General features: G+C 52.9%; 6 protein-coding genes across 6 annotated transcripts; 3 read left to right on the forward strand and 3 right to left on the reverse strand.

Annotated features, from left to right (window-relative positions):
* Positions 1-778: 778 nt before the first annotated feature.
* On the reverse strand, positions 779-2,231 carry PODANS_3_6670 (uncharacterized protein; the record flags this gene model as incomplete). Its single annotated transcript, XM_001909435.1, has 3 exons — positions 779-1,613; positions 1,690-1,973; positions 2,067-2,231. Coding segments are annotated over 3 exons (1,284 nt in total), but the record flags the coding sequence as incomplete, so codon positions are not given.
* A 6,603-nt stretch (positions 2,232-8,834) lies between these two features.
* Positions 8,835-10,039, forward strand: PODANS_3_6680 (uncharacterized protein; the record flags this gene model as incomplete). The annotated part of the gene is made up of 2 exons (XM_001909436.1): positions 8,835-9,071; positions 9,554-10,039. 2 exons carry the CDS (start codon positions 8,835-8,837, stop codon positions 10,037-10,039), a joined length of 723 nt encoding a protein of 240 aa, XP_001909471.1.
* Positions 10,040-11,958: 1,919 nt separating this feature from the next.
* On the forward strand, positions 11,959-13,736 carry PODANS_3_6690 (uncharacterized protein; the record flags this gene model as incomplete). Its single annotated transcript, XM_001909437.1, has 3 exons — positions 11,959-12,174; positions 12,301-13,250; positions 13,301-13,736. 3 exons carry the CDS (start codon positions 11,959-11,961, stop codon positions 13,734-13,736), a joined length of 1,602 nt encoding a protein of 533 aa, XP_001909472.1.
* Positions 13,737-17,503: 3,767 nt separating this feature from the next.
* On the forward strand, positions 17,504-18,936 carry PODANS_3_6700 (uncharacterized protein; the record flags this gene model as incomplete). The annotated part of the gene is made up of 5 exons (XM_001909438.1): positions 17,504-17,569; positions 17,647-17,790; positions 17,866-17,902; positions 17,960-18,066; positions 18,112-18,936. 5 exons carry the CDS (start codon positions 17,504-17,506, stop codon positions 18,934-18,936), a joined length of 1,179 nt encoding a protein of 392 aa, XP_001909473.1.
* A 1,719-nt stretch (positions 18,937-20,655) lies between these two features.
* Positions 20,656-22,440, reverse strand: PODANS_3_6710 (uncharacterized protein; the record flags this gene model as incomplete). The annotated part of the gene is made up of 3 exons (XM_001909439.1): positions 20,656-21,610; positions 21,668-22,043; positions 22,122-22,440. The coding sequence occupies 3 exons, from the start codon at positions 22,438-22,440 to the stop codon at positions 20,656-20,658; spliced, it is 1,650 nt and encodes a 549-aa protein (XP_001909474.1).
* Positions 22,441-25,047: 2,607 nt separating this feature from the next.
* Positions 25,048-26,130, reverse strand: PODANS_3_6720 (uncharacterized protein; the record flags this gene model as incomplete). Its single annotated transcript, XM_001909440.1, has 2 exons — positions 25,048-25,457; positions 25,512-26,130. The coding sequence occupies 2 exons, from the start codon at positions 26,128-26,130 to the stop codon at positions 25,048-25,050; spliced, it is 1,029 nt and encodes a 342-aa protein (XP_001909475.1).
* Between the last annotated feature and the right edge of the window lie 615 nt (positions 26,131-26,745).

Consider the following 26,745-nt stretch of genomic DNA (forward strand, 5'->3'; position numbering starts at 1 on the left):
TGTGGCAAAGTGAAAAGGCTGTCTCGAGATGCAGAAAAACAAATTGTTCAAAATAGAAGAGTGTAAAACATGAATCGAAAAAAAAACCCCCAAAAAAACTATAATTACAAAATGCCGTGCCCTTTGAACAAAACAAGAATAAAAATAAAGGGTCGTTACTTGTCAATCAAGAAGTATGTAGTGGGTAGGTGCTTAAAATGAAGAAAGAAAGAAAAGAGAAATATGTGTCCAACGAATGTGCGTGTGTCATCCCATCGCTTCCTCTCTCTCTGCCTTGATGCAAAATATTCCCCCCACCCCGTTTCCGTGCCATGTCCCTTTTCATCCATTTCTTCGTGGTAGGCCATCCATCCATCCATCCATCCATCCATCCAGCCACCCGCCCGTCCCTTCGTTCTGAAAAGTTGTAAAAGAAATTTCGAAATTACAGATTGCCTCCCAGGTCGTTACTGTTTGTTCCGCCGGGTTTTCTTTTTTTCCCCTCTCCCATGTGTGTTTGTGTTGCTAATATTGTGGTGTATGTCATTGTAAGTGTGCTATGCCGGGAATGTTTGTTGGCATGAGTGGTGAAGTGTTGTGAGTGTATGTAATGCTCGAGTAAAGTTAGGAAAAGGAATAATTGTAGTCGTAACAAGCTGTGGTGTGTTTGTTTGGTGATTGATTTGCCGTAGCAAGTGGTTATTCGAAAATCCCCTGCGGTGTGTGGTGGTGTTTATCTGGAGAAAGGGAGCACAACAACAGGGAAACCTCTCACCAGTCCAGTCCCCACCCCCCCATGTTATGGCTCATACCTCGGCCGTCTAGCCGCCACCTGCCCGAGTCCCATCGGTGGCGGAGGCGGAGGCGGAAGAAGCGGGTAATCCCCATCCTCAGACCGCGGGTACATGTGTCGTCGCCTGCTAGTCTCCCTGCTTACATCAGGACTAGCCCTCCGCTTCGACCCAGACGACGATTCCAAATGCGTATACCCATACGACGACGACGAGCTGTACCCCAAAGGCGGGAGCAAAGGAACCGGACTAGCAGTGGCGCTGTGGATAGGACTCGCACTAGGAGCTCCCACCGAGTACGCCGGAGTGCTGTACGGGCTAACTCCCGTCGTCAGTTCCGCCACACTGGGCAGCACGCCTCCGCGTCCTTGACCTGGGCCAAGACTCGTCGTCTGAATCGGCGCGAGCCCCCCAAACGGAGGACCCGGTGGTGGAGGCGGTTGTCCGTAGCCGTAGTCAAGGGGCTCAGGGGCGATGCCGGAAGAGGATCTCGGCGGGAGGCTCTCGCGTCGTACGGCTAGGGGCCGGCCGGTCGCCATCGGGGGTGGGATCAAGGGTGGTGGGACGGGCCCGGGGCCCCGTTGGTGTTGGTGGTGGTATCGTGGAGACGGAATGGTGGGGAGGCTTCCCTGGGACTGCGAGTGGCCGTGTCCTCTCGTGGGGGAAATTCGGTGATGGCCGTGGGAACCTTGCGAGTCGTTCGGAGTCATGTTCAGCGTGAATGGAACCACGCCTGCCCGCCTTGCCATTTCATTCTCACCTAGCTGCCAGTGCATCGCCTCGGCGGCGCGCCAGGGGACCTGCATCTCCTCTGCCACTTTTGCCCACATCTCGGGTTTGAATCTGCCAAGCTTTTGTCAGTCTTGTTCGTCCGAAACGCAGCCAAAAAAAAGGGGGGGGACATTGTTACCTCTCGTACAGCCTTGCGAGCTTGTTCTTGCGCTCTTCGTCCCACTCGCTCCGCCTTTCCAGATAGTTTTGATAGTGAAGACGACAACTGATGGAGCTCCGTCCTGGAAGCCGCTTCGATATGTCGTCCCATTTCATCCCACTGCCCCGGAGCTCTATGATGAGAGCATCCTCTTCCGGAGACCACTTGCTTTGTTTCTTCGCCGGCGACTCGGAGGTGTGAGGCGGCATGCTGCGTTTATTACTTCCACTGGGCGGGCGTGATGCTGAAGCTGGCACCGAAGTGGCAGTCGGCTGAGAGTATCCAGGTATCGTAGATGCCCCGAAGCCCCCAAATCCGGTGCCGCCGACGAAGCCAAATTGCGAAGACACTGTGACGGGTGCTACAGCAAAGGAGGCCAGAGGAGGAGGATCACCTGGGGACGTTGTTGCCGGCGAAAATGTTGCAGTCGAAGTCGGATGAGCCTGCTGGGTAGGCGATGCAGTGGACTCATTTGAGTCGGAGCCTTTGATTAATGACGCGATATCCACGGTGACGGTGTCTCGCCGGTCTTTGCCTATAGGGGCAGCAAGTTCATAAATGGCCAGGGCTGAAGACGGGGGAAACGCGTTTTCCGCCTTGTCCAACGCCACCAACAGGAACCGGTTGTTGCTCTCGAGTTGCAGTGAAGCCAAAGGTGCCGAGAGCTCTACAATAGAAGCTTCGTTCCTTCGACTGCTTAGCAGGGGATCGCTGGTCAGTACGTCCGGGCAAGAAGAAGGTCACTCCACCGTAGCTGTTCTTCTACGGAGGTCAGTGAACCGTTTGGCGCGGAGACTAGGACCGGGAGACCAGGACGGGTTTCGCAAATGTTGTTGTCGGCCGAAGTGAGCTAGGTTGGGATATGTGATGGACGCGATTCCGAGTTTTGTAAGCCGTGAAGTTCGGGAGACAGCGCGTGTTTAAAGGGGGTAGATTGGTAGCCGAGCGAGAAAGAGACCCCCTTTCGAGACTGGTTGTTATAATAGTAGCTTTTAGACAACGGTGGTGGCTCGTGTGCTGATGGCAGACATCAAAACATGATTGGGTAGGTTCCTGAGCATGCGTTCGCCAATAAATGAGCATGTGCCGAGCTCGATGAGGTAGGTGAGCAGTGGTAAGGTCAGACGGGGGTGCTAGACGACTGCTTGAGAAGAGAGAAGGCCTTTTCCATAGTCACCGAGCATAGAGCAGGGGAGAGGCTGTATCCAGGTCCGGGAAGATGCGCCTCTGCAGATGGGTAGCCAGGATGAGAAGGGGAAAGAAAAACTTCTTGATGACGGTGTCTAAGGAGAGTGACAGGATGCGGGGGATGGGGTCAGGGTTCAGGGGGGCATATGAGGGTAAACTAATACACTGAGGACGAGTAGGCCTTCATGGTTGGGATTCCATGAAAAGAACAACGGTGATAGCCATACCGGAAGTGTACAGACAGGCTGCCTGTCGTGTTGAAGGAGATGGATGGATGGATGGCAACCAGGGCCAAGGTCCAAGGGCAAGGGAGGGGGTGCAGATGGAGGGGGGCGTGTGTGCAAAGTGGGTCGGCCAGGGAAACAGACAGAACAAGGGATGCGGGCAAGGTCAGGGCTCCAGGGCTCGGATGCCGTGGGTGGTGAGTGATAACCTGAGCCACAAGTCAGGGTCCGTACCCCAGAATGCCAAACGCCTGACTTGTGCGGTAGAGATGGCTCTGTCAGATACGGGTAACCTCTGGAAGTAACCCCCGGGGGCTTCGGGACGGACCTCATCGACTTCGGTTGGGTTTGGGGTAGCTCCAACGCTCCCAACACACAGCTACAATATCAAGAGCCCGGGACCAAGAACCGGTTTGCCATGCTCGGGCGCTTGATCCAGCTGGAAAGAGGGCTAAGGCGAAATGTCAAAGTCCAATCCCCGTTCACGCTTGGACTGATGAGAAGAGGTACCCAACAGGTACTAGCTGTCCTGGGTCCAACTGTTTGGTGGCCAAGTGAAAAGTCAATGAGACGGCCAATCGACATACTCCCAGACCACGCCCCTTGGCAGGAGAAATGGCAACACACCCCTCCCCAATCAAAAGAGCCCCAATTGACCTTTTTTCTTCTTTGGTTGCTGAGGGGTTGCTCCATCCAAGAACGGAATGGCAAAAAGAAAAAGAGAAAAAAAAGAAAAGAAATGCAAAACCGACCTGTTGTAGGGACGTCGAAGAAGATCAGTGCTAACGCCGAACATGTCGACTATGCGAGATACCGCCCCCACTAGGGCAAACGACATGGGTTGACCACGACTTCGTGCATGACAGACACGCTCTATTCTTCAGGCTGGCTGGTCTGGCTAACAGCGCTTACTTCGACTAAATGCCATGTTTAATGGCGCAGAACGTTCTTATTGTGCATCAAAGTTGGGGGCATACCGCGAAGAAGAAAGTCTATGATGGGGGGGCGGTGTACGTGAGTGGTCGGGTTGCAAAGTCGGGAAAGAAGGGTCAGTCATCAAGGTTAGTTGGGCTCTCAAGCGGCATTGTTTCCTGAGTGACTTTTAACCCCCATCCCAGGTACTACTTCACCATGGCATGGTTCGGGGCAGGCGGAACTTGACTTGCGGCAGAAGAAAGAGAGACGTGTGCAAGCAAGCAGGTAGGGTGAGGCGTCAGCCAAAAGTTGCCGCTGCACCTGCATCTGTCCAGCAGCAACGACAGCCCAGCCGGGCATAAACAGGCAGTACCTGTTTCGACCACAAACGATGGGGGTGGAGATGAACGGAAACGCTTGCCATGGGAGGAGAAAAAACGCATAGGACATGGGTTCAAATGGGTTGGTCTTGAAACTGTCCATGGTGGTATGGGGCGGGAGGCGGATTGGATTTGCAAGAGGCGACGGCCACCAGCAACCAGTGGTCCATGCCCCATCTTGATGCTCACCTCCTTGTTCTGAAAGGAGGTTTGATGGTTTACCGTCATGCTGCCCCCGTCCAAAGCTTGGACACTGCCAGCATCGAGAGTTTAGTCCAGGGCCCAATGCGGAAGAAGGCCCCAGGCTGGATGGGATCAACCCATCTGGCATCTGCATTGCCGAGACCTCGGACCTAACTGTTGAACAACTGCGCAGTGCGACGAAGGGGAGCGTGATCGATCCTAAACGGGCGCTAGAGGTGTGAAGTAAGTCGCAGATGGGAGGAGCGGCACGAGAGGCTCGCTTCGATCCGCCCTTGACCCAGAAACGACGGCCGCCGGCTCGCCAACCTTGGCTCCGGGTTATTACTTTGCAGTCACGGTGATATAAGCCGCCGGGCCAGCTCCGGTCATCATCATTCTTCTTGGATGTTCTTCAGGCTCTAGCTATTTTGGAGCCTCTGTGCGCATAAGAACAGACGCTGCGCGAGACGAAGAGAGTGCGTCTGTTCTCCTGTCAGATCCAGGGAAACCCCTGGCTTCAATGCGATGCGACATGGATGTGCGATTCGGACGCTGGAGCATTGCTTGCATGGGTTGCGGGAGCATGAGCCCCTACCTAAGACGGCGACGTCGACTGAACTTGGACAGAACCGTCGCAACAGGCTCAGAGGCGCGACAGTCAGGAACCCTGTCAGTTCTCTGGACACAAGAGATCCAGAGATCCAGAGATCGATCCGGCGTGTGAGCAGTTGCTGTTGAACCTTGTAACCCTGGTTTCTCAAAGAGCCTGGGGCGGGTAATAGCGACTCGATGCATTGTCTGTGCGTTCCGGATCCTGTCCCTGGTAAGCCCACATCACACAATCTTGCTGTAAGATCAACGACAGCGTTTGGCGGGGCAGGCTACCGGACAAGTTGTGACAATACATTTGTCAATGCCATGAGTGTACTGGAGAAGCGCTCCATACTCTCCAGCAAACAGCTCTGAGATGGCAGTCCCACGAATTGGCGGTCAGCTCTTGTGTTCTGTACCTCTGGACAGATACAGGTCTCTGCTCTCAAGTTCCGCTTCATCCCTCCCCCCACACCGTCCGGGATCAGGGTTCCTGCGGGGCAACAGTGCCGGCAGGACAGCCGCCCCAAGACGATCAATGAATCGTTCCGTTTTGGGTTTGTGCCTAGGATCATGAATTTCCCGGTGTGGTGTCGCTTCCTCTCGGCTGGCTATTGTGGCTCACCCTGCCCATGAACCATGATCTGCCACCCAACAATAGCCATTATGCTGCTCCTTGTAATGCTTTTGTCGGCCATGCTCGGTTACAGGCTGACTGTTCGTGCTGCTTGTTTCTTTCGACACCAGCGCAGGTCCTGGAGCCCAATATCAAGACAAGAAAGATGCCATTGGAGCTGATCCCACTTGGCTCAGCCACAGCCATGTGCTACCCACGCTGCCATTTCGCCTCGCATTGTCCTGTAGACCCGACATGACTCTGGCCCAAACGGCTTGCCAAGACTGGTCCAGAACCTCACTTGTAAGTCGTGGCCAGCTTGGAACTGCGCTTTTGCACATGCCGCTCAGCGATTCAGGGACTCAAATACACGAATTTCCATGACCACATGGCCAACTGCAGAGCGGGAGTGGGGTGGGAAAGCCAAGGCCACCGTGATTCAGCAGTCCAGGTCAAGGTGAGCAAGACAAACATGGAACGAAGCAGATCATCGTCGGCTCGTTTCGTTGTTGCTGCCCGAACAAAGCAGCGAAGACGCTCCCAAGCTCGGCCGTTTGTTGGTGCTCGAATCAACCAGCGCGCTGTTCCTAATGCCCTTGAAGATCGGTGCCGAAAAAAGAAGCTATTTTACGCCTACGCCACGGTGACCGACTTGTTGAAGTCGATGCTCTCAGCTGCCGGCCGTTTCGCCAGCTGCGACTATCAAACAGCAATCGCCAAGGTCAAGTGAGATGAACTGCATGTAGTATGTCGTCGATTTGGTGAGAAACTGGGCCTATGGGAGCTTGTCGGTCCATGTCGGCTTCGTTAGCTCGTTAGCTCTGTTTCCTCCATGTGCTCTAGCCATGATTATTAGACACAGCACGTATGTAAAGGCACCCGGATTCGGCAGGGCGCCGATGCCATCCTAGGTTGAGAAACACGATCCTTGTGCTTCTCAGCTGCACTGGGTGGTGAATTCGTTGGCCTTGCATAATGGCCTGGCCCTGTTATTGCGCCTAGAATACTGACCAGATGCGGACGTGATGTGTAGGCGGTACCTAGGGAAGTGCTGGCGGCTGGTTTAATCGGACGAGCACCCCGTACAGCTGGCCACTGTTCTGCAGCGTAAAGATGCGGCTCGACCGCCCCTCCCGGCACACAAGACAATTTGACTCTTGGCGACGTCATTCTCCCGTAGAGAACAAGGCTACAACTGTAGGCTGATCCATACGGAATATGGTGAGCAGTTCTGAACGTAGTATCGTGTATTCGAGCTGTGCTGTACATACCTCAAGGTCACATCTCTTTTCTGATCATAGCAACCGCGCCCAGCCAGGGTGCCAGACGCCCGGTCAAAAGGTTGACGGGCTTCCCGTGGTCCATGCCGCGGGTAAAAAACAATTTTTTAGACAAGAGATGCAAAGATGTGACCATCTACCCAAGGTGGCGGTGAACGACACAAGAACAGATCTTGGGTAGCAAGCATGCATATCATCTGTCGCCCAACAAGTGTCTCAAAACCTTGTCCCTGCCATCCTGACCGCACTGAATACAACATCGTGAGCAATGCGACGCCATGTCGAGTGAAAATCCCCTCGATTCTGCGACAAACGCATTTAGTGTCGACTATGCAGATGAGCTTCACCAGCGGTCAGTTGCATTGCCTCCAGAGGCTAGGAAGGAGGCGCAACTGGTGCAGGGGTTTCGTTTCTGTGAGAGACGGTGAATTGTATCTGTGTGGTATCTGTGAGTGAATCCTGCTGTTTTTTGCAGATTGTGTTCAGATCGCCTCGGGTAGATGCCGCACACGCAGCAGCCTCATCAGGTGCCGCAGCATGAGTTGGACTGGCGAATCAGCCAAAAGAGGGAATCGGCAGGACACAAGAATGACTTGTCAGTACTGCAGTGAACCATCAAGATGTTTCACCTCTTGTCCAGGCCAGCCGTTTGCACAGAATGCGGAGGAACAGGCCGGTATACGGTACACGTACACCAGGCAGGTCGGTCTTCGGGATCGGGCGTCGACATGGAATTGTTTGTGAAGCCCGTGAGCCTGTCGGGAACGTGGACGAGTCTCCAGCAGCATTGCGCTTTAGGGCATTCAGGGCAGCTGGCCGAGAACCGGTTCGACCAATGGCGAACTCGGTGGGCGTTTGACCTCAGCTTCCCGCGAAATCTCATGTTTGACTGCATCGAATGCTGCCGTGTTCTGGGGCTGGTGTTCCCAATGACACGGTTCCTCGCTGGCGGGCTTGCAAACGGGCGTGAACCAATGGCGACGAGGGAATGAATAGGACAATTGATGCCCGGGTCGCCTTGTGAGGTTTTGTTCCCGCCTCGCGAGCTCTTTCGCTGTCAAGGGTGATATCGGCTGTCGGATAATTTGGAACATTGGAAGCTTTATCGAATTCGATTCCCATGTGCGGACAAAAGAAAGCTGAGACCTTGGGCTTGGAGTCTTGATTCGATGAGAAGGAGACGGGAAGACAAGACAATGGAAGATGGAGGTGGCTCAGCTGGGCTTGGGTGGGTGGAAGTTGAAGAGTGTGGCTAGTGACCGCACTACCGGAATGTGGCTTTCCTTAGCGCTGTGCAACATTGGTTCGTGTTGCCAAGACGCCAGGCTGGGTCTCCCATGCTTGATCAACCAGCGACTTCAACTGCTTCCTTTTCAGCTTACATGAGCATCAGAGAGAGATCTAGACAACTCTCGGATCTCGATATCCTCAAAGATAAGCCTTTTTGAAGCGATTCACGGTTCCAGGCCTGGATAGACTCGCTTTCTGGTAACATTTTGCATACATCTCAGCTCCCCTCTCTGGTTGATCTCTCTTAACTGACCACTCTCTGGCAGCCATCCACATACCCCCCAACTTTCTCCATTACAAACCCACGTGCACGGCTTCCACATTCGACGGGCTTCTGTCTGCCACGGCACCACACCGCACCTTCACCACGTTTTGAACCGTCAGCTCTCTTGCTTCTGTTCCTGGTGAAGCGAGCGAAAAGCAACGAATAGGGAACCTCACGTCTGCTTCGCAACCACCACCCACCATGGCTGACGTCCCGCTCTATGTCGTATCCGACTACTCGTCTTCGGAAAGACGGATCACCCCCTCATGGTCTATCGCTCAGCTCAAGACCAAGTTGGAGCCCATCACCGGCATTCCTCCTTCCTGCCAGCACATCTTCCTCAAGACCTCGTCCAACGATGGGATTCCGATCGAGGCTTCGGACGAGGAGGCGGTCTATCTGCAAAGCTTTCCGCTAGCGCCATATGCTGAATTGCAAGTAAGTGAAACAAACCCGATCCGTCCCTGTGCCCCTGAATCTATTCGGCCGGGGAACTTTGGTGTGCAGGCGCCATCAAAGTGCAAGTAAACAAGGTGGCGCTGCCATCATCCTGTTGGCACATGGGCAAGGCAGGCCATCGGGCCCTGAGACATGGAGCACGACGTGCCGCCTCACGCCAAATGCTATTCAAGTGACGCGTGGCGGCCGGCTTCTAGTGGTGCTCGCGAATCGTCCTATGATGCTGCCTTCTCCTTCCGGGGTCGGTGAGAGCCACCACGTAGGGGATGTACGTCGAAGGTGCATCGTGCCCTGGTCTCCAGCCGCTCCAGGGGCAGGTGTGTGTGTGTGTTCAGGGCTAGCTCGGAAGCCATTGGGCGCTCTCCTGCCCCCCCAGCTAGTTTCTTGCTGGCCATATGTCGGTCCGAGGAATCCCTCGAGATGCAAGCTTTTGAAACCCGCAGACTAACAGCGCTTGGCAGGTTGTTGATACGCGGCCAGCGTCTGCCAGGCCCAATTTCACAAGCGCCGTAGGCGTCGAGAAATTCGAGCTACCTGAAGAGGAGTACGAGAAGAAGACGGACTCGGTCCTCGCATGGAAGAAGGCTCAGAAGCTCGGGCGATTCGACCCGAACGCCCCGACCCATGAGCAGGCCAAGATCGACGCCATCGCCAAAGAGATTGGGGCCCGAGGAATCGCGGTGGGGAAGCGGTGCAGAGTTGGTGGTGACGATACGAGACGCGGGGAGGTCAAGTACGTGGGGGATGTCAAGGAGATTCCGGGTATTGGTGCCTGGGTGGGCGTCCAACTGGACGAGCCGGTTGGCAAGAATGACGGCAGCGTGGGAGGTACGCGCTACTGGGGCGAAGAGTCGGAGCTTAAGCGTGGCGTGTTTGTGAGAGCAGAGCGGGTGGAGGTCGGGGACTTTCCTGTTCTGGATGACCTAGAGGACATGGAGGAGATCTGAAGTCCATCACCACACCAACATATGCGTACCAATGGAAACCTTGACGCCGTCACCATCTTCTGCTGCCCTTGAGGCTTGATTGGCTCTCATCTCGCGCCCAACACCATCTGCCTAGTTGGCTAGTCGCAGAGGCCCGTCCCGATGGGTTAGTGGACTGCACTCTTCCCCAGGTTCCTGAACAGCTGCGCGAAGCCGCGGCAAGATGGTGTCCCAGTCATCCTCCAGTGACCCCGTCTTGCTCACAAGCGCTAGCACTCCCTGATGCACTTCCCGTTATTTTGTTGGCACCGAAAAAGCCGCCAGCTTGTAAGCAGGTGGCTGGCCCTTGAAGCCGACCTCGAGACTGCCGTTTCCCAAGCTTCTGCGCCATTGCCGTGTTACCAACATGTGGGTAGTCACCCAGACTTACAGTATGACTGCCTAACGGTCTCTACTTTAGCTCACCGGGCTTGCAAAACTAAGTGAGATTTTCCGCCGAGCAAATATCTCGTCCAAACAAGCTCCAGAAAGATGCCATCAAGATATACCATCACCAGCTCAGGAAAAGGGGCTCAGGGGCAATCAGGCACTGGAAACCTCGAAACGACAAATGCGACAAAGGGAGGATATGTCTACTCAGGTATCGAATTTGCATTTAACCGCATCTCTCACTGCGAGGTATGGTGCAAGGGGTTGATGGGCCCTGTAACGCCTGATGTTCGAACTCCATGCAGGGCAAGACGTTTACCCCTGAGTGCAACGCTGCCGTTAACAGACCATCTGCAGCAACCCTCTCAAATTACCACAAAATATCCATTTTGCGTCTTCGCCATTTTTGATGCAAATAACTCTTCATCACTGGATATTTTATCTCTCGAAACATCAGCTTTTCTCTCCAATCTTGTCTTGCCAAATATCCTTTTTGTTGACAAGTCGGCATTTGATTAGTGGTAGCGCTGTCAGCAAAAACACCAAGCGTTGTTTAGCATCTGAGACTCGGAACGTCGATCACAGAGACAGGATCTCAAGGAGCAAAAAGCTTCCGAGCCAGCCAAAACATCTACGAGTCCAAACAAAAGTGTTTTCTTTCGGATCACTTCCGAAGTAATCGTCGTTGGATCAGCTTCGCTTTTGTATGCTGCGTGCAAAAAATAGATCCAGTTTACCTACGGCTTTGAGGCTCCACCGAACAGCGCATTCTCTAGTTCAAGTCGACTCCAACAATATACACCATCAACAGTCATCGATGGTAACATACTGACTCTAGATCATAGTTGCATCAAAATCATCGAGTTTTGAAGATAGAGCAACAAACATCGTCCAATTGCATAAACGAACAACCCTGGCCGTCAATGAGGCACGGCCGTTAGGTGGCACTAGGCAGCTTGCAGCTGCTTTAAACTGAACGGGCACTAAAACATATCCAAAACGCCCCCTTTGTAGATGCATCACACACATCTTGCACACACCAGCTGCTGGTGTCATATTGTCGGCGTCCTTGTCGCGCACGACCTTAATTGCGCCTTTGAATGGCAGCTTAGCCTGGGCAGATGCCATCATGGCCAATGCAGTTCCCGTTTCTGCCCGGCTACTGCGGTACCCGTCTTGTTGCCGTCGTGAGCTGCAAGGGAGCAGTACTCATCTACCAACCTCAACCCCTCACCACACACCCAGCATATGTTTTTCTCCGACGATCAGGAATAGACCAGCCAAAGCCATGGTGAGATGCTGAGATCCCCAGAACGCGGAGAGCCGGCCCTTTTCCAACCCACCACCCCCACCTGCCGCGTCTCCCCTCCGTTCCCTTTTCATCAGAGTTGCTCCGGCCCTTCCGCGCGTGTGGCCGATTCGAAATCGTCATCGCCGTCATTCAAGCCCATCACATCTTCCAGTCTGGCTTGGAGCGACGTCGACCGTTGCCGGCCGTTGGATCTGGAATAATGATGGCTTCAATACGGACTCTCCTCCTCGCCTCCCTCTCGTTGGCAACCGTCAGCGCTCAGGATGCAAGGATATCTTGGATCGAAAATGCCCCGGCGTGGCAGGAAGAATCACTGATGCATCTCCAAATCAGCCCACCCGAGAGCTCGATTCTGCAGCTGACATTTGATGTCTACCCGTTGACCCGCGCGGTCGGGTTGAACGAGAGCACAGAAGTCAGAGACGTGAGCGCGCCAGATACAGTGGTAACCTGAAAGTGCTCTTGTGCTAACGTTGCACAGGACTATCGAATCCAAGGCTTTTAACCCTACGCCGATGATCTCGAAGCCATGAACAACCAGTCGATTGCCCTGGTCAGCTGCGACTCCAACAGCTCGACGAGCCTCGTGGGCGAGCTCATCACGACTGCCAAGCCGAGGGCGATATTGCTTTACAGCATCAAGGGGAACTGCTGCGCGCTGCAGGGTTCCTATCAGGGCTTGGAAGGGACGCCTTACGATACATTGTTCACCATGGCGAACCAGGAGGAATCCATTGCTGCCATGAACAGCACACGCTTGGCCGGGGCGTCGGCTGCTGCCACCATCACTGGCGGCATCACTGCTGCCGGCCCAGAAACGAGTGCCCAAGTACCGCACAATGGGAACAATTCGGCGGTGGCGATGAGCATCCTGTATAGCATCACAGGTCTCATCACGCTCCTCTTTCTCGTTATCATTGCGACGGGCGCTATCAGGGCACATCGATATCCGGAACGATATGGGCCGCGATCGGGTTACGGCGGAAGGCCCCGACAAAGTAGGGCAAAGGGGCTGGCGCGCGCGGTGTTGGAGACGCTTCCCATTGTCAAGTTTGGGGATCCGGCACCGGCAAAACCTGATCCAGCCCTCGAGCTCGAGTCCCAAACATCTCGATCATCATCCGAGCCGGGGATAGGGACCAGATTATCAGCCATCCCAGAGGAGCCCAAGACGCCCAGGACACCCAAAACACCCAAAACACCCAAAACGCCAGCAAAGCGGCAAAATGAAGGTCTGGGGACAGTCTTGGAGTCTGAAGATGACGACCAGCCAGCCGTAAACCCAACAATTGCTGCCCCCAAAGACGCCAATGGTGGCGAGAATGGGACCAAGGACGGCAAGCGGATATCAGAGGAGCACCTCGGATGCTCAATCTGCACCGAGGACTTTCTTGTGGGGGAGGACGTACGAGTGCTACCTTGTGACCACCAATTTCACCCGCCGTGTATCGACCCGTGGTTGATCAACGTATCCGGGACTTGTCCACTGTGGTAAGCGTACTGCTCAATTCGTTTTATTTACCAAACACTAACCTCCACAGCCGTCTCGACCTCCGACCCCACGACGAGCAAAACCCAGAAGACCCCCATCACCTCGCACCACCCTTGGCCGGCGAATGGAATGAGAATAACGCTCAAACGACACAGCAACAACGCCGGAAATCACTACGGTTCCTCGACCTGCACCGCCTCCGGCACGCCTCGGTTGAGGAACGGATTGAAATCTTGAGAAGACACCGATCACAGCAGCAGTTGAGAGAGTCTCAACCACCGCAGTCGTCTTCGTCGGGGTCGACGACGGCAGATTCGGAGGAGCATCACAGCCGACGGGCGAGCTTGGCGGATAGGCTGAGGGATAAGTTTAGGGTTCATACCACCACGAGGCAGGATGGTGGTGATGGGGAGATGACAAGGACGACGACGACGACGACGACAACAACGGCAAGGGAGGCTGGACCACCACCGGCCTCGACATAACTACGACAACACACACGACAGGAGCAACATTCTCCACTTATAATGACCGGAGCTTAATGGCAAAAGAATGACATAATTCGCCGAGTATACGACAGGACGGATAATAAGTAATGTTTTGGATAACTATGGGAGACTCTTTGATAGAGAACACCAACAAGGCAAACGCGATGGGGGTTTAATATTCTTTTTTTAGCGACAATCTTGGGAATACCACGGGCATTTTGGGACAGGAAAGGGGCCGGTATCTGGACAAAACTCAAATTGGTCAGGAGGACAAGGACAGGACTGGATCGGTTAGACAATTTGGCGTTCTTTTGCGTGATGGTTTTGCGGTGATATCATTGCATTTGGCGTTTTTTTTCTTTTTCTTTTTTTTTCTTTTTTTTTTTTTGGTTTCATGAAGGGGGAGGATTTGGGACTGAAGAATGATATAGTTGGCCAATATGAAATGTTTGGAAGGAAACAGGAATGAACATGAACATGGATGAAGTCGACGCAGGGGCAGAAGAACGAATTCGAAGGGAAGAGACTACCGGCTGAGATGGCAGCAGCCGGCCAACTCCCAAGAAATATAGTGCGATCTGATAGATGAGAATAAGTTTTGCGTTTTCGAGTGCGGAAAGTAGCTGAGAAAGAAATATAATGGTTACCAGACAAAACTATACTAGGCAAAACATGATCAGATGTGTCTTGATACAAAAGGCATCCAGTCTTTCTCATCAGCCGTTTCACGTGTTGATTATTATCTTTTTTTATTCTCAAGAAACGACCCCCGACAGAAGAAGCCCATCAGTCGTGTGACCTGCCCTTTTTGAGCAGGGCTTGTTTTCGAGATATTTATGGAAGGTCTGGCAAGTTTGTGAGACTTGGGTTGTTGATGGGGTTATGCAAGGGACAGGGGCCATGTATCTTATTGTTCTCCTCTATTTAACAAGGGCATTTGTCGATAGGAATGACCGAGGCCGTTGAATTCGACCTGAGAATAATAAGGTGAGTGAGGGTGAAGCTGGGAGTGGATTATGTAAGGCGTCACTTTCCGAACTCCGAAGACAAGGGAGCACGGGCCCCTGGATTGATCGCCGCAGGGATTGGTTGGTTAGCACTTTGGCCAGGTCGAGGTGGGAACCGGGGTTGAGAGGGGGACGCTAGGCTTGTTTGGGACTTACACAGGTATTCAACCCTTACGACCCTGTTGGGAGTGAGGTGTTGAAGGGTGAGATGATGTAGCAGTTCCTGTTTGAGCTCATTCTCAAACAAACCTGACTGAGCGATGCTCAGGTTAACTCATGATCATTATGTCGCAGGGCTAGTCGAGGTGTCTGCATGAACTTTGGACTGAAGGCCAACAACTGTTGTGAGGCGTGAAGTTCATGAGCTAACAATGCTGCCCAACGAACGGTTCGAGTCCAGCTCGCCGGTTTGTGGACTGATGCTTATGTGAGGCTTAACATGAAACTACATTAGCGTGGGCTTCTAGACTTGTTCAAACGGTTCAGAAGCGGGGGAAACGTCGAGTGTTGACGCCCCTTGTATGGCACACCATTGGAGTTAGCTTCTGTAGTTTGTTTGAGCGGCATATGACCTGTCAACTAATTCGAGGACGGCGCTGGAAAGCATTCTCCTATCTCTGAGATTGATTGAATTTTTGCTGAGCTTTTGAAGGCTGAGAATCTCGGGCCAAATTGTCTCTCTTTTACGGATCTGGACAAGTAGGGAGGAGCACTGGAGTGATACGAGCCATCGGCCGCCGGCCAGGCTAGCCCTCTTGTTACCGTTGCACGGCAGTCTGGCTTTTGCTTTGATATGGAAGGCGAAGCAGGGAGTTTCCTTGAGAGAGCCGCGATCGTTGGGTTGTGAAAGGTAAGCCCCGTCGTCGGAGGGTCGGGTTGAGATCGGGCATGTCTTGAACGGGAGGAAGAGGTAAGAAGGGGTAAATACGGCCGATGAGGTCGACTGAGAAGACAACAGAAGGAACATGAAATATGGTGGGAAAGAGCCACCCATTATCAACAAATTATCAGTGCCATGCTCCACTCTGAGCAAGTCATCTCTCCCTCTACAACATTCTCTTCAATATTGGGCCAAGCTCGGGACCGATGCGGTGGCACTTTCTATACATACATGATCCCCTGCAGCAAGCATGCATTCCCACATCCAAACAGGATCATGTTCGCTGACAGCACGAAATCGTCCGCGGCCTTGGTGAGTTGAACACTTGTGAATGGTCCAAGCTAGGGCTACACCAGATCTCGTCGGAATTGCTTCTGTTGCCACCTGCCATTTATAACCATGTCACTCCGATCTGTAATTTTTTTTGAGCTCCGAAAAGCGTGGATTCATTGTTCTGATGCATCTCATTGTTTCTCAGGCCAGGTCAACACGGGCAGATGCCGGCTTACCAACACTAGATGGCTGAAAGCAACGGTTGTACTGCAGCACCAGTGGCGCATCAGCTCTTGTTCTTTTTCCAGGGTTGTTTCTTCTTCTCACGATGCTCTGGGCACTGCCTGAGTGTCTTGGATCAGACCTACCTTACCGAGACAAGCACTCCAGCACCTGAGCTGAGAAACACCCAAGACGCTGTTTCCGACCCGTGGGTTCTGATGAACAGCAAGGGGGCCCCCATCGATTCAGTCGGGATTGTTCTTTCCCCCCCCCCCCTTCCCTCTTACCGTTCCTATTTTACAGTCGGTTCTTCCGCCTTGCCACGATGTGGCGGCCACTTTCCAGGAAAGGAACTCCCACGAGCTATTCGTCATGGCAGCGCGCAAACGTTAGCATTTTCACCTCACACCTGGGTCTTGGCTGTCTCTCTATTCTAACTGTTCAGCTACCCTTCTCCCCAGCTGATATCTCTCATCTTGCCCCTATTATCCTAGCAACTCACCTATACACGATTACCGTTTCGCGCATAGATGGGTAGATATCAGCCCCTCTCGTCTTGGCTCACCTAGCTACCTACCTTCTCGATCTACCCAATATCCAACCACCTTTTATTTTACTACGAGAACACGACCTTGCTTTGATGGATTGTCACAACCGCCAAAATTCCTGGCGACGAAACAATGGCTCCCCCGATATGGCTCGTCTTGCGAGGCATCAAGGAAGGGAGCGAGACCTCGTCCTCGGCGGCGGCGGAGAGAAGGAACCCTTCGTACAGCGAGCCGTTGGTTGGCATGGTCATAAGTGTCATCCTGGCCATGGTCTCGCTAGTTATTATCTCCTCGTTTCTGAGTATGTCCCTTCTTTTTCTGCCGAGCTGTCTTTGCTGACGGATTGACAGCCCAAAGGTATCTGGCGGTTAAGCTCTGGAGCAGACTCCCTTTTGTTCAATACTGTAGGTGGCCTTCCGTATGTCATCGTGGTGGCGGAGGAGCAGGATCACCGGCTAACGGGAAACAGTGGTGTTCGCTATCTATGCTGATTCCTTTCTGTTTGTGTTTGCTACTGGCATACTCCAGTTTGGTTTTGGTGTGGGATACTCGGTATCAGTGTGCGAATCAGCCATTCTATTGTGTCTGGCTTGCTATGTAACGACAAAGGTATGCTATTCGGCGGGCTCGTAAGGCTCTCTCGACGAGTGTGCTAATCCTGAATGAGTAGATTGTATGTGCTTGGCTCAGCTCATGTCTTGTATATTTGCTGACAGGACCTAGCTTATCTACATGTTTCTGGTCGAAAAAGCCGTAAGACACTGCGGTCGCCATTGACGATTTCCCACTGACACGAGATAGTTCATCATACGATCAGGCTCCAAGAGAAGGCGCATGACGTCGAAGCTCTATCTGTTCAACTCGTTCGGCATGATCGGTATGTTCTCGGAGGCCTTGACCGTGTTTATGGGAGCGGTCACTGACAACAGGGAACCCCAGGGGTTTATTGCGTTGTTGTCGTTATGAACTTCATCTAGTATTGCACCCCCTGTTGTCGATCTCAGCTTCCACGGCTAACCGACATCTCCAGTCGCATCACGAGGGTGGAAAACGGCCAATGCATAATAGGCATGAGGAAGGAAGCCATGATCCCTCTGATAAGCTTCGATCTGCTCGTCAATGTGAGCCCGTTCAGTTCTTCTCTGTTTCCCGTTTGGATCCAAGGCTCGAACAGTTGCTAACAGTTCAATCATCAGATATATCTTACCTTGGTATTCTTAATACCATTATCCAGTACACCGCTCTTCCTTCTCTCTGGTTCATTTCCGCCTTACTGACCTGGAATCATAGGAACGTACACGTGGAAGAACTTTGTCCACACACCTGGCAGTCGACGTCTCCGAACCGTGGCCATGAGAACTTTTGTGGGTTGTGTCTGCACATTGACCAGCAGCGTGGTGTAGGTTTCCCTTCACGCACTGACGGCAGTGACCTCTAACAAGTGCCACAGGAACCTATCCGTGCTTATGGCTCTCGATGGCGAGCCAGGCTGGGTGTGCCTGATGTGTTGTAATAGTGATATCCTCTTCAGTGCAATTGTCATCCAATGGGTCACCTCCCGCGACAGCACTAGCTCGGCGGCCTCTACTGATTCTGTCAGCGGAGGAGCATCTCGACCACGAAGTCAGCACAACAACCACACTAGTCACGGGGGAGAGGAGTTGGCCGGTCTCGACAACAGCCATCACCGCTGCAACGTTAACAACCGGCAGAAGGATTCTCTCGAGGGGGATAAGAAACAACAAGCGAGAAACAAGTCGCTGAACAGAAAAGGCCTCGTGTCATCCACCGATGCCATCGTTGCAGACGCTGCCGAGATGTCGATCAACCACGCCGAGTTTGGAGGGGATGGGGATGTCTCGCCGCGAAGTACAGAGGTCAACACGGTGTGTTATGATGATGGTAGGGACAAGGAAACCAACAGGAGGCCGTACACGAGCGGTTCGCTGACCAGAACGACGACAACCACGACGACGAACAACCCGCACGACGACGATGGCGCTGCTGCTGGAAGGTTTCCCCGTCTGCCGCCGGCGCTGGCAACATCAACCGTCCGGCACCACACCTCAGAAGTTAGAGTCGACGTTGATTACGGCGCGACGAGTCTGAGTAGCCGCGAGATTGCCGATGGGGAAGAGGCTAGGTTGGGGAACAGCATTGTGATTGGGTCTGGGACGAGCGTGTGCGGTGTGACGGATGTCACTGGGGGCGGGAGGTGGACAAAACAACCGCCGGCTTGGAGTCCGGGAACGGGGCCGGGGCTTTAGTGGGGTTCGAACTGGAGTTGTGGTGAACACCGGGATCAGTGCCAAAGGAGAAGCACGGTGAGCTATCCGATCCTTGGGGTGTTGAGGGAACATGTCGTTGAGGGAAGGGGGTGGAGGGATTGGAGGAGAAGGACTGCTGAGGAGGAGGGGTCGGAGAAGGAGAAGAGGGGTGAGAAGTGCGGGAAGAGTTGGGGTTGAGAGGAGAAGAAGAAGAAGAAGAAGAAGAAGAAGAACAGGTGGGCGGGTAGGTAAGCAAAAGAGGAGTTTTTGCTTTGGTGTGTTTCACTTGTTTCGCACCCTAGGACTCAGGTTGGTTTGGATACCTTTTTGTTTGGGGGTTGATTTTTCGATGGTAGGATACATGACCTACTTGCATAATGAACATTGATTATGGCTCCTCTGGGGACCTGATGCTATGTGGCATGGAAGTCTCGACTGAGTGGCTATGATGAGATACAAAACTGATGGCAGAAAGACTTTGCCTGAGATAAGCGCGCCTGACCGTAGGTAGCCATGGGGGTCGAGTTTCAATTATGATGACAGTGTTCTAACCATCTGAAAAGTCGCAGCCAAGAGGGGAGACAGAAGAAGTGAAGTAAACAAACAACAGTGAGCATAAAAGTCAAAAAGCTCACCGGCCAACCTCTGGTAGGGTGGCCGGTTACGTAAACCCTTCAGGGAGTTTTACCTAGGAATTGAACTCGGGGGCTATCAGCAACTTCCGAGATCCTTTACCATTTGACTTGACCACAAGTGTTGTTGGCATCCTGGTAAGGATTTTGGGAGCTGCTGTTGGGAGGTGGGTTGTGGAGGGGGTGGGGGGGGAGGCGATTATCAAGGTTGCTTGTTCCCTCCTTTTTTGATTGGTGAGGTGGATTGTTGGAAGGCACGCTGTTGGGAAGGTGCAGGTAGGCAATGGGATAAGGAGAAGGAGAGGTAGGTTGAGTAAACAAGTGAAGGGTTGCTCAACAACAGAGGTCTTCTCTTTGTTTGTGGGTTGTGAGTCTTTGTTGTGGTGTGTTATATAAATGGAGAGCCTTTTTTGCAGCATTGTCTGTTGGAAGGGCAGATAAGTAACTGTGATGTGCATGTAGTTTATATATTGGTACCTATTGTTACGCTATCATCCTTGCAGACTCTTCCAAACAACCATCTCTCTCGTAGATTCATTATCTGTTTCTCAGAGTGTTTGACGCAGCATTCCTCTCATACGTGGTATCCTTCCCCAACTACACAGCACGGCAAGGTACACTTAGGTGATGTTTGTATGGCAACCAAAAAGAGAGAAATGCTTTCTGCCGCGTTATGCGACTCTATTTATTTCGTAATGGTATCTGTATCCCCTCCCCTCCCCTTCCTATGTTGCCCAACCCTCCCTTCCTAAAATATACAATCTTTAAATATCCCTCCCTCTTGTTCATGTAGTGGTAATAGTGGTATCCAATCTTTCCCTTGATGTATAAAAAAAACGCCCAAAAAAATTCCAAAATGTTGTATGTGTGTCATGCCCCCCTTCCCTTATGAATTTCGTGGGGTGTTGTTTAAAGTTCATCTTTCTTTTCGTAAAAGCCGTCATCAAGTTCGTTCGTTTCGTTATAGTAAAAAAATCCAAAAAAATAAAAAAAATTATTGTCGTCCCTCCTTCTTCGCCGCAACCATCGCCCTCTCCTTCTCAACCAAAACCCACTGCTCCCGTATCTTTTCCCTCCGACCTTCTAGTCACAAGTCCTTTTCGTGAACCTTCACCCGTCCGTTCAGAGCAGTGCCCTTGGCTCCCACCCTCGACACCAACCTACGACGGGTCGTGGTGAGGCCACCAGCAATCTTGTCAATGACGGCAAGGAAAAGGACCTGGACGAGCCAGATGAGGAACCGGATGACGTAGTCCCAGAGCGAGTACCTCGGCCTTCCCCCCCTGGCGAGGGTGGACTCCTCGAACTCAAAGGGGATGTTCGCGCCGAGGTGCTCGACGGCCACGCGGAGGCCGGAGCTGAAGCCATCTTCGTGGGTGCCTTGTCTCGTCCAGGCTCCCGCATAAGAAATCCCGCGCGTGTTTTGGATCTCGGGGAGGCGTTCCTGGGCCGCGAGGACGGACTTGTTGAAGATTGTGTGCCGGTATGTGTACCTCCCCTGGATGGTCTTCGGGTCCGGCTTGTGCAGCGGGTTGAGGGTGACGAGGACGTCCCCAAAAGCCGCGCGGGGGATTTCCTGGAGGATGTTCATGTTGTATGTGAGGCAGACCTGGTCAATGTGGCCCGAGCCGGTCATGGGGGAGGACCGGGAAAGGTAGTTGAATGATGTCCAGGCTTCGTACCGCTCTGGCATGAGGGAGAGGTCAGAATGCAAAAAGACCTCGTTCGTGGAGGTCTGGAAGGATCGCAGAATGGAATCCTCTGCTTCGGTTGCCGAGTCCCGGATGATGGAGAGGGCTTGGTCGCCGTGGGTGGCGAGGATGACATGGTCGAATACCTCCGACTTGCCGCCGGTTGGATGGAGGGTGTGAAGTCTCAACCTGCCGTCCCGCTCAGGGGTGATGGAGATGACCTTGCTGTTGAGGCGGACGTGGTTGGATGGGAAGCCCTTCATGACGGCGTCGATGTAGGACTTTGAACCGCTGTTGAGGGTGAGCCATTGTGGGTTCTTGGAGGTTGAGGCGAGGAAGTGGTGGTTCCACCTGAGTGAGGTCAGTCAACAAATTCGAGTGATGATGAGTCTCAAGGACACAGCTTACATGAAGCGAATGAGTGTGGCGACGGGGAAGTCGAGTGCGCATTTCTCCGGGCTGGTGTTCCAGAGACTCGCCGTGATGGGGGTGAGATAGTCATCCTTGAACTTGGTTGAGTAGCCCTCCCTCTCGAGGTACTCCCCAATGGTCTCCTCAGTTGGCTTCTCGGCGCGCAAGACGTCCAGTGCAAACTTGTCGAAGCGCCAAATGTCAAAGACCAATCTCCACATTCTAGGTGAGAAGTAGTTGCTTCGCTGGCAGAAGAACGCATCTCTGTTCAGGCTGGCCCACTCGAAGCGCCCTTGGTCTCGTGACACCGAGAAGGACATCTCAGTGGGCGCGGTTTCCACCTTCATCCTCCTAAGAAAGTTCAAAAAGTTCGCTGTCCATGCATTAGCGCGGTTCACTTACAAACGACCCTAAGCAAAAGGAAACAGGGGTGGATGAGGAGCCTCCTTACGGTATGTGGCTTCATTCATGACCATAAACCCAGCATCGACCAAAGTCTTGTACTTTCCCCTCGTGAACTCCACCGTGTTAGCATGACCGCCCAGGCGGTCAGCGGCCTCGAAGATGTACACATCATGAGGGCTCCGGTTCAACGCCCACAGCGCACCGATGCCCGCTACACCACTGCCCACCACGGCCACCTTCTTACGCGGATGGGGGTTCCCTCGTTGAATCATGAGGAAGTAGAGTGCCTGAAACGGCTGAACAAAAGAGGGACGACGAAAGAACGAGGACGATGAAGAAGAAGACTGACGGGGAGCGTCGGTCATGGGGCAGTTACAACCTTGGGGTGAACAAGGGTGGGAACAGAAGAGAATGCTGCAAGCATGGGAAGAGAACGCGAAGAAAGATTCCAAGGAGTGGGGCAACGAGACGTATTAAAAGACTTTGCTGTTTTCTGCCACATGCATATGATGTTGGAGTTGGGGGATTGCTCAAGGGTGGACACACCGCAGTTCCGGGCGTCAAATGGGAGGCCCAGGAGAGGTGTAACATGCATTGGTGCCAGTGTAGCTGGCATCGCCGTGTCCACTCACCCTCGTTCCCGGCCAGGGGGGACACGCGGTTGATCGTCAAAATCTCAAAAGAGAAGCCTGTTTGTTTCAAGGCCTGATCAAGCGCCAGCCCAAAACCATCTTTGTAATGGATGTCTTGGGCAGCCGACCAGGGCTTTTCGAGCTTCGAGAGGCACGACATTTGTGCAGGCACGCATGGCCGGCCAGACCGATCCGATCCGTGTTACAAGGGTCGATTTTGCATCTTTCGGCATGTTCAATTCTTGATGCTCCAGGCCGATAATGCACTTAGCATTCAAGTTTTTTTTCTTTCTTGCTGCTGAAAAGCATGGCAGCGGCAGTGAACAGGGGAAAATTCGAATAGCGGTGGCTGGCAGAATGGATTCTCGTATGTCAGCTCCGAGGTCAACTCAGCTTCGAGGTGGCAGGTATCTGAGTTCAGTCTCAGCTTCAACTCATGTGTCCACTTTGACGACCCTCCAAAGATGACTCCATTCAGGAGTTTTTCCCGTCCCCCTTCATCTCATCCCATGAACAAACAGGGGAAGAAGACACGAGAAAATGGATTTCTCTCTTCCAAACTCGTCAGCGGTTGGCAGTCGCCGTTGAGTTTCATCGCCATCTTGTTATGCAGCAGCCAGGGCGGGCAGTGGGCCAATTGCTATCAACCACAACAGCAGCCCAGCCCCATCAGGCCCTGGCGGTGGATTCGGCCAGCGCAGCAGGTTGCAACACAGCTGATTTTCCGGCACTAGTGTCGGCCTGACATGTGGCGAGGCTGCATTTCCAAGGGAATTGGATTTATATATCAGCCATTAATTGGACGAGGGGTTGGGTATCGAGATGTCTGCAGGCCGTCACATGCTGACCTGCCTTGATTGACAATTTGATGACACTGAACTGACTTGAAGTTGGGTTAGGGTTATGACTCTCACCGCACGCAAAGCCACCTTTGCTCAAGCCACACCTCAGATGAAAAATTCTCTTCGACCGACGATGCAAACCGACAATATCGTCGTTCAACAAAGGACACATTTGACCATGGTCATGGAACCTCCCGAGTATCAAGTCCCGCAAACATCTAATCATCTCACAGCCATCACACAAAATCAGAACACGATTTGAACCAAAAAAAAATGTCGAGGCCTAACGGGATCGCCCACTCATCGCACAGCTTTTACCCTGGGCTAGTAGCAATTCTTGAGACTCCTTCTTCTTCTGCCCGGCTTAAATCAACCCGGTGCACAGCTTCTCCAATCAGAATATGTCTCTCGAAAGAAACAAAATCCCAAAAGGAAAATTCGCACCGGGCCAGAGTTTCTGCGTTTCACCGGGGTCAACTTTCTGAAGAAGAAAAAGAGGAAAACAAGAGATAAAATTTTGGCGCGCGCGAAAACATTTTATACCACCACTGGAATTAGGGTGGGGCAGTGGTTGTTGGTCTGTGCGGGATGTTTGGTGGGGCAGAAGGAAGGGGTGAGGGTTGGGGTTTGTGATGGCTTTAAGATTGACTTCGAACCATCTGGTGATGTTTTCGAATAAAAGATGCGGCGACAACAGGAAGTTGGCAACCGGAGTCATGTGTAACTCGCAGGCATACTTTGTGCTACGAGCACACATGCTCATATTCATGGCCAGCTCACGTTCTTAAGTTACGGACCCGCTGTTCCAGTTCTCGACAACATGACATAGGAACGAAAAGGGATCTGACTTTGTAATTGCAAGGTGGGAATTACAAATGTCTTGACGGAGAGATAGGTTCTTCATCATAAAGATATGGCCATGATCAACATGGAAGCATCATGACGTGTGGTGTACAATGCCGGTGGTTCGTCATACTACTGGTTGGATATGATAGAAGGACGTGGTGATGGTCTCAACCTAGATGACCCTATTGTAACACTTTTGTATAAAGTCACCTCCATTCACAAACGCATCACATCCCATAAGTTCCACCACAAGGTATTTATATTTTTGTTTTTTTTTATTTCTCTCATTAAGGTATAAACGGTGTGAAGCATCCAGAGAAAAATACGAGCCAGTCATATCAACAACAACGACCAGAAAAAAGAAGTACTAGGGGGGGGGGGGGTTGTAAAAAATAAAATAAAAAGAAACATGAAAAGAAAAAAAAAAAAAAGTCTACATCAGAAGCGTTGGTATCTCCCCTATCCTTCAACTTCGCCTTATTCATTGTCATAAACGCACTCGCCAAAAACACCTTGCCACCCTTTTCCATGTGATTCTCCCCCAGAAAATATACAATGGGGTATCATCTCATCCTGGGGCCAATAAAAAAAAGCAAATGCCTTTTTTATTCTTCATGACGCAGCAAAGAAAATATCAAAGAGTCTTCTTGATTTAAGCCCTGAACTTCTTGGCAGGGGCGGCAGGGGCGGCGCCGACCATGGCCATGGGGACGGCACCACCGTAGCCGCCGAAGGAATCCCTCCCTTGGACGGCAACGTTGGGGAAGCCACCGAAGCTGCACTGGACGACGCAAGAGCAAGAGCCGTCGGCACCGATCTTGCCGACGCCGGGGACGAGGCCAGTGTTGGCAGCAGGGGGAGCAGTCTCAGTGCCGGCGGGGGGAGCAGCAGGAGGAGCGTTCGGGTCGGGAGCGGGAGCGTTGCCGGTGATGGCACCGCCGGCACCGTTACCCTTCTGCTGGATGGCGAGGGACTGGAACATGGCGTGGGTCTTCTCGGCGGTGGGGTTGATGGAGAAAACCATGCCCTTTCCGCAGTGGTTGCCCTGGCGGCAGTAGAACCCTTTATCTCGGTGTTAGAATAGGCTTTCCAGACAGATACTGGGGTCAAACTTACAAAGAGGAGTGTCAACCATCACTTGCATAGCGACCTGGGGAGGGGGGTTGACGGTGTTGTTGGCGTTGGCCTGGAAACCAGAGTCCATACCACCGTCAAGAGGGTCGCAAGGAGTGTCGAAGGCAGACTGAGTGGCAGTGTGGTTTTGGCTGAGGAAGGTGAAGATGACGGTATCGCCAACGGAAGCCTTGAGCTCCTGGGGGCTGAAGGCAAGACCTTGAGGGCCACCGACGGTGACGCTGTGAGTAGCACCGCCGGCACCAACAACGGCATCGGGAGGGGGCTGCTCGACGGGGGTGCCGGGCTCGCCGGTGACGACGGCGGGAGGAGGGGTGGCCTCGTGCTTGACGGTCTCGGTGACGGTTACGGTCGAGGCCTGTCCAACAACAGTGGTAGGGGCACCACCACCAATGTTGACCCAGAGGAAGTTGATGTTGCCGTGGCTGGGCTTGTGGACACCGATGAGGCGGGTGAGCTCAGCGAGCTGCTCGTCGGAAATCTTGACGCTCTCGTGACCCTTTTGCAAATGTCCATCTCTCTTCGCGGGAGCAACGTTGTGAACCGACTTCGCCAAGGCAAGGGGGGCCATGCCCAAGATCGCTGTTGTAGAGAACTTCATTTTGTCTTCTTTTCTGTTTCCCTTTTTCTCGTTCTGATTAAGTTTCGATGTTGTGTATATCGTAGATAACTCTGGATGCTGAAGCGAGTCCCTGCTCGTATAGAAGTGAAGATGGAGGAAAGATCAAAGAAGGAACTGTGGATCAACCAAAAGAGCGGAACACACACAAGAGAAAAACAATGGTGGAATAATGAGAGAGAGAGGGTGAGGAGAAAAAAAGAGAGGGAAACAAGACTTCTTGAAGGACGGCCGGCCACATGGGACGGGCTCTTGTACCAAGCATGCTGGAGATCGAAAACGACATGCGCTTTGCTGTGATTTCCCCCTTTTCCGCCAGTGCACCCCCAAGGACGCGGGCCAAGATGCTAGGGGCGTTGCGGTCGGTCTCGAAACTTGTCGGGAGGGCATCACCGTGACAGCTGCTCCCTGTCTCGCTCCCTGCCCATTGCTTTCGGCGTGCTGGGCGCCCGCGCAGAGCGGCATCCGTTGCGGAGCGAAGACCCTGGCTGCTGACCCTGGCAGAGGGGATGGTGGGAGCAGGAGGTCGGCTGTGACAAAGCCGTCTCAGAATTGTGTTTGGGGTTTTCGCCAAGGTCGGTTGCACAGACCGCTAAG

Source organism: Podospora anserina, chromosome 3 (genome assembly GCF_000226545.1).
Source record: "Podospora anserina S mat+ genomic DNA chromosome 3, supercontig 2".
NCBI lineage: Eukaryota > Fungi > Ascomycota > Sordariomycetes > Sordariales > Podosporaceae > Podospora > Podospora anserina.